The sequence below is a fragment of the Eptatretus burgeri genome, chromosome 2, assembly GCF_056783735.1.
Source record: "Eptatretus burgeri isolate ZD-2024b chromosome 2, Ebu_testis_v1, whole genome shotgun sequence".
NCBI lineage: Eukaryota > Metazoa > Chordata > Myxini > Myxiniformes > Myxinidae > Eptatretus > Eptatretus burgeri.
The window spans coordinates 80,317,025-80,329,226 of record NC_140962.1 but is presented as its reverse complement, the minus strand read 5'-3'; the positions used below and the strand labels follow the sequence as shown (position 1 = coordinate 80,329,226).

At 45.6% G+C, this 12,202-nt stretch overlaps 1 protein-coding gene across 4 annotated transcripts in view; it reads left to right on the top strand.

The window, feature by feature from the left end:
- Window positions 1–6,588, top strand: part of LOC147032402 (uncharacterized) — a 29,079-nt gene extending 22,491 nt beyond the window's left edge. For all 4 annotated transcript variants that reach the window (XM_085870005.1, XM_085870003.1, XM_085870004.1 and 1 more), the window contains exon 8: window positions 4,552–6,588. In XM_085870005.1, coding sequence (XP_085726131.1) covers window positions 4,552–5,823 — 1,272 coding nt within the window. In that variant the 3' untranslated portion in view covers window positions 5,824–6,588. The remainder of the gene's footprint in view (window positions 1–4,551) is intronic.
- Window positions 6,589–12,202: the final 5,614 nt, after the last annotated feature.

The window sequence follows — 12,202 nt, the reverse complement described above, 5'->3', positions numbered from 1 at the left end:
CATGCAACTAATGCCAAAATGTTCAGAATTCAATGCCCCATCTTGTGATATGTGACATGACACAATGACATAATAACCCTTATTAGCGGTTGGGAGTCAACGGTCGGGGGGGGGGTTACGATATTGCAAAATGTGCGGTTTTAGTCATAACACGGTCAATTCTTATCCGATTTGCATGAAACCAACACCAAAATGTTGGATGTTCTGGTCCCCACACTCTAATACCAATTACAAAATTAAGAGTACAAAGGTCAAGATCATGAAAAGGTCAAAATCGTCATTTTGCCATAGTGCCGTCGATTTTTATCCAATTTGCATGCAACCAATGCCAAAATGTTGTGAATTCAATGCCCAATCTTGTGATATACGATATGACACAATGACGTCATTACCTTTGTTAGCGGTTTGGGTCAAAGGTCAGGGGGGTCAACGACCTTTATTATCATAACGCGGTCAATTCTTATACAATTTGCACGTAAGTAGATTCAAAATGTTTAGAATTCAATTCCCTATCCTGTGATGTGTAATATTTGATTTCTTATAATGTGACCAGTTGTCATCAGATTGACTTGACACCGACACCCAAAAAGGTCAGGGAGTTCATACAGAAATTGTACAATGTACGTGAATCAGTGTCAAACAGCAGGAAATTTAATGTTTTTAAGCCATCATAACACATGTGGTATGGGATTAAATACCCTCACAATCAACGGTTTCTGGGGGGGGGGGGCAAAATGTAGCATTGGCGAAGGTATGCGCTCTCCTGAGTGCCCGTTATATTTTTTCTGCATTTTGCTTCATGAAACATGTTTTTCACTCCTGACAAATCTCTCACTCTCACGTTCTCTCCGAAAGGACCGTTTGGAATGCCCTCCCCCCCCATATACTTTCTTAACAATCCTCTGGAAGAAATCCTTTCATTCAAGCTTCTGCACCTCACTATCTGCCACGATCTTTCCTGGGAAAGCCAAATTTCCTGAATCCTGAAAATCACATTGTATGATTTTCAAATAATTAATTTGCATTTTATTGCACGAAATAAGTATTTGATCACCTACCAACCAGAAAGAATTCCGGCTCTCACAGACCTGTTAGTTTTGTCATTAAGAAGCCCTCCCATTCTCCACTCATTACCTGTATTAACTGCACCTGTTTGAACTTGTTATCTGTATAAAAGGCAGCTGTCCACACTCAATCAATCAGACTCCAACCTCTCCACAATGGGCAAGACCAGAGAGCTGTCTAAGGACATCAGGGACAAAATTGTAGACTTGCACAAGGCTGGGATGGGCTACAGGACAATAGGCAAGCAGCTTGGTGAGACGGCAACAACTGTTGGCGCAATTATTTGAAAATGGAAGAAGTTCAAGAAAACAGTCAATCTCCCTCGGTCTGGGGCTCCATGCAAGATCTCACCTCGTGGATCATGAGATCATGAGAAATAATCATGAGAAAGGTGAGGGATCAGCCCAGAACTACATGGCAGGACCTGGTCAATGACCTGAAGAGAGCTGGGACCACAGTATCAAAGAAAACCATAAGTAACACACTACGCCGTCATGGATTAAAATCCTGCAGCGCACGCAAGGTCCCTCTGCTCAAGCCAGCGCATGTCCAGGCCCATCTGAAGTTTGCCAATGACCATCGAGATGATCCAGAGGAGGAATGGGAGAAGGTCATGTGGTCTGATGAGACCAAAATAGAGCTTTTTGGTTTAAACTCCACTCGCTGTGTTTGGAGGAAGAAGAAGGATGAGTACAACCCCAAGAACACCATCCCAACCGTGAAGCATGGAGGTGGAAACATCATTCTTTGGGGATGCTTTTCTGCAAAGGGAACAGGACGACTGCACCGTATTGAGGGGAGGATGGATGGGGCCATGTATCGCGAGATCTTGGCCAACAACCTCCTTCACTCAACAAGAGCATTGAAGATGGGGTGTGGCTGGGTCTTCCAGCATGACAACGACCCGAAACACACAGCCAGGGCAACTAAGGAGTGGTTCCGTAAGAAGCATCTCAAGGTCCTGGAGTGGCCTCGCTTGTCTCCAGACCTGAACCCAATAGAAAATCTTTGGAGGGAGCTGAAAGTCTGTTCCCAGCGACAGCCCTGAAACCTGAAGGATCTGGAGAAGATCTGTATGGAGGAGTGGGCCAAAATCCCTGCTGCAGTCTGTGCAAAACTGGTTAAGAACGACAGGAAACGTCTGATCTCTGTAATTGCAAACAAAGGTTTCTGTACCAAATATTAAGTTCTGTTTTTCTGATTTATCAAATACTTATTTCATGCAATAAAATGCAAATTAATTATTTAATAATCATACAATGTGATTTTCAGGATTTTTGTTTTAGATTCCGTCTTTCACAGTTGAAGTGTACCTATGATTAAAATTACAGACCTCTACGTGCTTTGTAAGTGGGAAAACCTGCAAAATCGGCAGTGTATCAAATACTTTTTCTCCCCACTGTATGTTGATAAGTGCTTGTTCCCTAGATAGCTCACCTTCCATTGTTTAAATGTTTAGAAATCGATTAGATGTGCTGCGTGATTTAATTTAATAGTTAAAGAGCAATCCCAACACAATGGAGACGTCCCTCCCCCTCTTCTGCGAAGAGGAAGAAGAGCCCTTCTGTCCCGTGATTCATGACGTCAACAACTCCCTCCCACCCGTGGTTGAGCGGGGGATGGATCACGAGGGCATGAGTCATGCAGGGGAAGTGGGCGGAGAAGGATAAAGAGGAGATCCTTCCTTTTGTTCGTGTTCGGAGTTGAGGGCTGCGTCTTTCAGCAGACCTTCGGGTCCTGTTTGGCTTGGGTTAGGGTTGAGGCCTTCGGAAGCTTTTTGCTTCTGCAGAGGAGTTGTTCAGCAGAGCTTCGGGTCCTGCTTGGCTTGGTAGGCTTTTTGGAGAGCTGCTTTGTTTGGGAGAGAGTTGAGCCGGTTGCTCGGCTCGAGCTACGGGTGGTGGCTTCTTCTTTTTCTTGGTTTGTGGAGCTCTTTGTTCTCCGTTTGGTTCCCGGTTTGGTATGACTCATCGACCTCTTCTTGGAGGTGGTTCCTCGGGGAAGCGGCGCATCGATGGGAAGGATCAGCACCTCGTCTCACCAGCTCGTGTTGAGAAGCGCGGGGGGATTCGCGGGAGCTCGGGAAGGATCGCGGCTCACAACGATTAGATCCAGCTCGCTCTCGCTGGAGCCCGGGTCCGAACAACTTGAAGACCACACGAGGTGGAGAGGTTCGAGATAGGCTCTGGGTTTCAGCTCACCTGTCCTCAGAGCTGGAGCTCGTTATTAAAGGCCTCAGCCACCATTTCTTGGGTGTGTGTGTGTGCGAACGTGTGTCCGTGGGCCCGTCTAATAAGTAGGCAATTGTTAAGTGCTTTGTGTGCTGTAAATCTTCGCATTGCATTTCGTATATTCGGAATAGTTCTGCTCTTACGTGCTTCCCGAGTTCCCCATTATTATTAATAAATACCCCAATTGTTAAATGTTTTCAGCTCGTCACGTCGATTCTTTCATTGACTGAGCATTTCGTGTGTTGGGGGTTAGAAAGCCATTGGTTTGCCATAAAAGGGGGACATTTGGACCGACGGTTCTCGGCGATTAAGCCGCACGGGACAGGCTCGCCTTGGCGGTTTGTCCCGTACGAGTTCCGTCGAGGGTGGAATACCCCGGTGGTTGGATCACGTGGGTATTTAGGTACATTGAAGATTGGCAATCGACCCTACCCCACGTGATCTGCCCATTGGCATATTTCGGTTCTTGTACAAGGACCCGCCGACTCGGACTTATCCAGGCGACGATCTATATTCTGGGCGATCGGTCGGGCCAACTCGACTTGCGGCTCCGTCAGAGTGGTCGGTTGGCAGCTGCCGACCCCCGGCCCCGTAACAAAATATATATATATATATATATATATATATATATATATATATATATATATATATATATATATATAATTTTCCATTCTTTTTTTGTTTGTTTGACTTCTCTGCCCTCTTGAACCGTTGGACGGAATGAGTTGAAAGCTGGTGCTTCTACTCGGATGTGCAGAGGATGGTTTCATGCAGCAAAAAATTCAGTTTTGGGGGTTCAGTCTAGTGGAGCACCCCAATTCTGTCTGTGAATGTGTACGCTATCGCACCACCTGCTGGAAGCCGGAATTGCAGGTCATAAAATACGCCACAGAAGTGGGGGAGTTAACTCGTTCCTAAGGACTGGTTCTTTGCCTATTAAAAATTATCTTATCTCCAAAAATGAATGCTTTATTTCGAATAAAATAAATTATTTCAAAGTAAGTAATTATGTTTGTGCCGTTAACTTTTGTTTTCTTCATCCTGTCATAAAAGGTGCTTAAGATAGGTTCTTCCTCTAAGCATGTTTGTGCAATCAATCAAACTGCTTGCTTGCATATTCTCTTAAGCCCTTCTTACCCTAGTTAGTCTCTTATTTTCACACTTATTATCATAAAATTATTTTATGATATGACTGAATTGCATGTTTTGTTTTTTCTTTTCTTCTTTTTTTTCTTATTTTATCTGTTATCTTTTGCAGGCTCGAGCTTCAGCAAGAGAGGGAAAGCAAAAGGCAAAGGATAGTCTCTGGGAAGAAAGAGACAAAAGTAAGATGGTGAGGTTTGCAGGAGGGATTGAGGATCTACCACTCCGGAAAGGCCAGGATGAGGGTCTTCTGCTCCAGGAAGATCAGGACTGGCACGAGGATCTTCTGCTCGGGAAAGACCAAGACGAGCATGAGCATCTTCCGCCCCGGAAGGACCAGGACCAGAATGAGTATGAGCATCTTTCACTCCGGAAGTACCAGGACCAGGTCCAAGACGAGCACGAGCATCTTCCACCCCGGAAAGACCAGGTCCAGGACGAGCACGAGCATCTTCCGCCCCGAAAATACCAGGTCCTGGATGAACACGAGCATCTTCCGCTCCGGAGAGACCAGGACGCACATGAGGATCTTCCGCTCCGGAAAGACCAGTACGAGCACGAGGATCATCCACTCTGGAAAGACCGGGACCCGGACGAGCACGAGGATCTTCCACTCCAGAGAGACCACGACACACTCGATGATCTTCCGCTCCGGAAAGACCAGTACGAGCACGAGGATCATCCACTCTGGAAAGACCGGGACCCGGACGAGCACGAGGATCTTCTGCTCCAGAAAGACCAGGACGAGCACGAGGATCTTCTGCTCCGGAAAGACCCGGACCAGGATGAGCACAAGGATCATCCGCTCTGGAAAGACCGGGACCCGGACGAGCACAACGATCTTCCACTCCAGAAAGACCAGGACGAGCACGAGGATCTTCCGCTCCAGAAAGACCAGGACGAGCACGAGGATCTTCCGCTCCAGAAAGACCAGGACGAGCACGAGGATCTTCCGCTCCAGAAAGACCAGGACGAGCACGAGGATCTTCCGCTCCAGAAAGACCAGGACGAGCACGAGGATCTTCCGCTCCAGAAAGACCAGGACCAGCACGAGGATCTTCCGCTCCAGAAAGACCAGGACGAGCACGAGGATCTTCCGCTCCAGAAAGACCAGGACGAGCACGAGGATCTTCCGCTCCAGAAAGACCCGGACCAGGACGAGCACGAGGATCTTCCGCTCCGGAAAGACCAGGAGCAGGACGAGCACGAGGAACTTCTGCTCCGGAAAGACCAGGACCTACCAGTAGGAAATATTGAAATGGAGAAAGAGGAGACTGCTGATGAGCATGAGGAGGCACGCCGGAAGAAGTGGGAGTTGGGAATGATGGATTACTTGGGCGAAGATTCTTTTGAGAACATTCAGAGGCACCTTGATGAAATGTTATAAATTTGTTGAAAGGACGATATGCGAAACAAGTTTATAAAACAAAAATATCACCGTTAATGGTTTTCATGAACAGGTGTGCCGACTTATTATTATTATTATTATTATTATTATTAGTTGTTTTTTTTTTCCTTAAAGATTAATGGGGTTTCTGTGTGATACCTAATTTTGTCACTATGTTGTGTATTGAAGGATGGTTATTTCATAAGGTCCGAGTTGGAAATGTGATGCTGCAGTGAACATAACTCTGATTGCTGTTAACCACCTGGTAATTTGATCTTTGAAATGGCTTACCAGCTGGCTGGTGAGGGGAAAGCACATGCATGGTAGTTTTAGTAGTTGTGTGTTAAAAACGTGTTTTGCTTATGAATGGTTAACAACATAGGAAGTCATAATGTTCAAATCTCACTCTGCTGATTCGGTGTATCTAACTTTTTAAATTGATCTCATCTATTTATTTGTTTTTATTTTATAGCAACATTTAGGCATTTTTTTTTTTCGTTGTGCTCCCTTGGGGGTGTGATGAAGACCCAAATTGTTTTCACCACAAACATTTATTATGGAACCTGAACAGTGTTTAAAAAATGTAATTACCACTGCCCCATGTTATCTGTCATAGGACAAGTGAGCTGAAAGCTTTCTGCCCAAAATTGAGTTCCTCATGTGTCACATTTTGAAGTCCCATTTTCACGATGGTCACAAGGTTGTATGCTTTTATATACTTGTACTCGTAGTGGTTGAATTTCAAATACAAACTACACACACCAATCTTTTTTGCCATTGTAATGATTATGCCAATTTACATGGCACTTTGTCACTTTGATTTAGTCGGCTGTCTTGAGCACTTCTGTTGGTCAATTGGTTAAATGGAGCCTCATTTGTATGCATTGCTGTCTGTGCTATCACTGATGATGCACCAATAAGCGATGAAACCGGTCCGGTAGCTGAGTGGGTGTGCAGTATTGGGATTCTCATGTGTCCTGTGTGAGAACGTCTTTTTGTAGTTGTTGAGGAGCTCTGGGAAGGGTTTGAAACAGCATCGTGCATATATACATGATCTTCTTGGGTTGCTTTATTGGTCTTCTTGGGTTGCTTTATGCAGCTTCTTGTGCAAGAAGAGTGTGGGAGGGTCAATTGTTTATGTAATCCGAGCCACCTGGGTTTAGTTGATGAGGTGAGAGCTGATTCGCTCTTCCCTCCATTCACAGTTGAGGTGTGTGTGTGTGTGTGTGTGTGTGTGTGTGTGTGTGTGTGTGTGTGTGTGTGTGTGTGTGTGTGTGTGTGTGTATATTTTGTTACGGTGTCGGTGCGTCGGCCACGAGCCGACCGCTCTGATGGGGCCGCAAGTCGAGTCGGCCCAACCGATCGCCCGGAATATAGATCGCCGCCCGGATAAGTCCGAGTCGACGGGTCCTTGTACAAGAACCGAAATACGTTAATGGGCAGACCACGTTGGGTAGGGTCGATTGCCAATCTTCAATTTACCTAAATACCCACGTGATCCAACTACCGGGGTATTCCACCCACGACGGAACTCGTACGGAATAAGCCGCTTAAGCAAGCCTGTCCCGTGCGCGATTCCGAGCGGCTTAATCACCGAGAACCGTCGGTCCAAATGTCCCCCTTTTACGGCAAACCTACGGCTTTCTAACTAACACACGAAATGCTCAGTCAATGAAAGAATCGATGCAACGAGCTGAAAACATTTAACAATTGGGGTATTTATTAATAATAATGGGGAACTAGGGAAGCACGTAAGAGCAGGACTATACCGACTATACGAAATGCAATGCCAACATTTACAGCACACAAAGCACTTAACAATGTCCTACTTATTAGATGGGCCCACGGACACACGTACGCACACACACACCCAAGAAATGGTGGCTGAGGCCTTTAATAACGGGCTCCAGCTCGGAGGACAGGTGAGCTGAAACCCAGGACCTATCTCGAACCTCTCCACCTTGTGTGGTCTTCAAGTTCGGACCCGGGCTCCAGCGAGAGCGAGTTGGACCCAATCGCCATGAGCCGCAATCCTTCCCGAGCTCCAGCCAATCCTCCCACGCTTCTCAACACGTGCTGGTGAGACGAGGCGCTGATCCTTCCCGCCACTTCCCCGAGGGACCACCTCCAAGATGAGGCCGATGAGTCGCACCAAGCCGGGAACCAAAACTGAGAACAAAGAGCTCCACGAACCAAGAAGAAGAAGAACCACCACCAGCAGCCTTAGCCGAGCAACCGGCTCAACTCTTCCAAACAAAGCAGCTCTCCAAAAAGTCTCCACCCGAGCCAAGCTGAGGCCGAAGCTCCCTGAGCCACCAACCCACTCGAACCAAGCAGGATCCGAAGGCCTGCTGAACAACCAAAGCAGGAAGCCTTCACAAAGCCTCCTCCCTAACCCAAGCCAAGCAGGACTCGACGGCCTGCTGAAAAACCACTCCACCCGAACAAAGAAAGGATCTCCTCTTTATCCTTCTCCGCCCCCTCCCCCCGCGCCCGGCATGACTCTTATGCTCCCCTCGTGCTCCATCCCCCGCTCAACCACGGGTGGGAGGGAGGTGTTTACGTCCCGTGATTCAGGATGGGAGGGCTTTTCTTACTCTTCGCAAAAGAGGGGGAGGGACGTCTCCATTGTTTCGTGAGCGCTCCCTAACTATTGAATTGAATAACAGCGCAACTAATCGATTTCTAATCATTTAAACAATGGAAGGTGAGCTATCTCGGGAACAAGCACTTATCGACACAGCTGCCGAAAGGAACCTGTATGTTGTGTGCAATCAAATTCCAAATTCGTAACAATATATTTATGTATATATATATATATATATATATATATATATATATATATATATATATATATATATATATATATATATATCCCATCCATCCATAAGGACCATACTCTGTGCAGAGCATTGGTGCCGCCGAAGCAGTCTCCTTGGCTATTGGGAACAATCCTGGACGGGTCGATAGGATATATATATATATATATATATATATATATATATATATATATATATATATATATATATATATATATATATATATATATATATATGTCTGTCTAAAAAGTAATGGGACTGACCACAAAAATTTTATTCCAAAAAATATAATTGAAATCACAGCTTGTCCCCTTCAAAATAGTTTCCCTCCAGTCTCACACACTTGTCCATCCTCTTCTTCCACGGTTAGATGCACCCCCGGAAGGCTTAGTCCCGTTTCATCATCATCGTTTTCCACCTCATTTTCTTCAATGTGCACAGGTGGACCGTTCAAACAGGTAATGCCCTTGCATTGACCACAAGATGGAGTGCAATGAACCCATTTTTGCGGCATGTACACGTTCTTGTGTTGCAATTTCCAGCACAATTGCATCGCATTATGTTAAGTAGTCGAGCAGGTGCCGGCGGCTGAGACATTTTGACGGGATATAAGCCAGAAGAGAAGTCGTCCAGCCCCATTCTTATGCAGGAAGATCATTACCCCACCATGCCTGAACCTGATGGTATGCGCGATGACTATGGAAAATGGCTGCATCAGATGTTGGCGGAAGTTTCTCAGGCGACACATACTGCGTGGCAGTAGCCACTTTCTGCTGAAACTTGTCCACTCTTGCTGAGTCAAGGGCCAGAGATGTTGTGCAGCCAGAGATGATCAACAAGGCATCTTCTCCGGCTCTTTCTATTTCTGCTTTAGATGAAGATGGAGACATGAATATTGAACTACACCGCTCTAGTTCTGCATATTTCTTGAGTACTGAAACTTTGCCAATCCCACAAGGTCTAGACGTAGTGTCACACCCACTGAAAGCATGCAGAAAGAGCAGGGCACCAGAGATTAATGGGTCAAGCATCTTTACCAAGGTTGTCACACACACTGTTTGTTTGGACGTCACCATGTATAAGTCTTTGTCAGCAATATAGGCATGATGTGTTAGCAGCTGGAACACATCAGAATCCTCTGCGACGAGAGCTGTTAGCTTCTCTTTGGCGTGAAGACATGCTGACATACATATCTTGTAGTCAGCATCACCTGTTGCATGTTCAACGGTGATATCCGCTTTGGTCATTTGGTCTGCAAGTAGATTGATGAATGCTTGCTTGTTGGAAGGATTGGCAAGAAAGCTCTTCTTGGTCATGGTTACATGCACTTCTGGTGAAACCAAAACTGTAGCACCTATATCATTCCCCATCCTGCGACAATGTGCTTCATCCTTTGTGCTAGATCCATGATGCCCATCAAACACAACCAAAGCATGACGGTATGATTGCTTGATGTGTCGGACATACATTTCACAGATCTCTGAGTAGCTGGCATTTTTAGGCCTTGAGAATTTATGAAGCAGGCTACCACCATCAATGTTGTACTGCATACTCATGTCACAGGACTTTACACTACTGCTCTCTGGAACAACCTTGAGGAGATGGTGAATGATTTCCGATTTATCCCCAATCCTCATGCACACATGGTTATTAAAGAGAGATGGTGGGAAAGAGCACATCTCATATCGGAAGAGATCTGGAAGTGGTACGTCACCATTGAAACCTGAAAGAAGAAGACGCTGATAGAGACGCTATGAATCCATCTCAATTTGTTCACCAGAAGATGTTTTCACATGAGTAGCTGATGCCGGAATCTTAACTTGATTCTTCTGAGAAAACTTGTATTCTGTGACAGATTGTCCGACCATGAAATCAAGGATCTTCTTTCCAACACTTTGAGCCTCATCTGCATTCACAGAATTATTTGCCACCAAGCCAGTTGATAGACTTACAATTTTCAATGATGGTTTGTTGAATATGCCACGCTCAAGGAACACTTGGAGAATCTTCTGTATATCACTAATGTCACGACGTATCCGGGCTGCTGCTAACTCACGATGTCCATCAGGTGTATCCATAGATAAACCAGCTATCGTGAAAATGGACTGGCTTATATTGGCACACACAGGTCTTGAGAGCAGGAAGAGAAGTCGAGTGCTGTCACTGAATCCATGCCCTTGGGTTAAGCCGCCAGTTGATTTGATGCTGGCCATCAGAACTTGCTCTATGAAGAGGTTTGTGAAAATTCCTGACCACGCACCATCACTTCTTCTGACTGGAAAGAGACCATTCATAAATGCTCTATATACATCTGGATGGGTTTGTTCCAGGTCAATCATTCTTGGGATGAACAAAGCCAAAGACTTCGTATAGTTGTTGTGACCGGCAGCAGCAAGAAAAGGGTGCATTTCACGCAGTGACTGCAAATACAGAGGCCAGCAACCTATACGAGCAGAACGAATGAAGGACCTAAGAATGGACACCATGTTTTGGTATTGTATCCACAACCTTGCAGTGCCATAGCTTTGCATTGATGCACGCCAATCTTCAAAAGCAGTGCGGATGTTGCTCAATGCATCGCTCTGTCGTGCATCATCCAGAGTCATGCTTCTGTCTTATACGTCTTTGACAAGCTGAGAGATATCGTTGGGGCTGCTGGGGTGTTTGGAGTTTGAAGGTTGGTTTTCGCTGCTTGTCTCAAGCATGGGTGTCGACGTAGAGGAGTCCGTACCTTTCAAATCCGGAATAGGCAGGTGAAGGGCTTCTGATGTAGTTATTATATTCAGGGCACTGTCAATGAGAAGATGACCTCGCACTGCACGGGCCACTGCCTTTCCACTCAACATCTTGTCAACTGAACCCTCGGCATAGACCTGTGCCAGCATTTCCTTTAAACCAGAACCTGCCATGATAACTCCAATTGCTCCAAGCATGCTCATCTCTGTGGGGAATCTGCCAAGTCACAGGACAATCTTTCGCAAACGACTTGATGTGGGTTGATCCTCGATAACCATCAGAGCTATCCAGTATAATTGCTGATCGAAGGTGATGATGGGAGTACAATTCTGCTTTTCAGCTAAGTCGCTCATGTACTCCAGCATTGACAGAACACATGTTGGGCTACTTGGTGACATGTCAATCATTGGTAAGAAGAGTTGTGTACTCTTCCCTGGGTTGGCCATTTGCGTATGAAGGGATTGCATGTATCCAGACCACAAAGGCCGAGGTTGAGAGAGATGCATTGATACCTGCCACATTATGTCTAACTTGAGGTTCTGCATGTCCTGGGTATATGGGCGAATAGTTTCATATTTGATACTCTTCAATGCTGACTTTGGGTCTCTTTGAAATATGATTGAATGTTTGCCAACATTTTTTATGTCATCTAATGACACCTGGTTCCTGGGGATTGGCCTGGAAGTTGAACGAGTTGGTGTGATTGCTCCCATCTGACCCATCATGTGAATGACATTTTCACATTTTCCTTCGATATTATACCAAAAATGACGTTGATTTTGACATTTGAACATGAATCCCACCTTGTATGACCTTGAAAATAT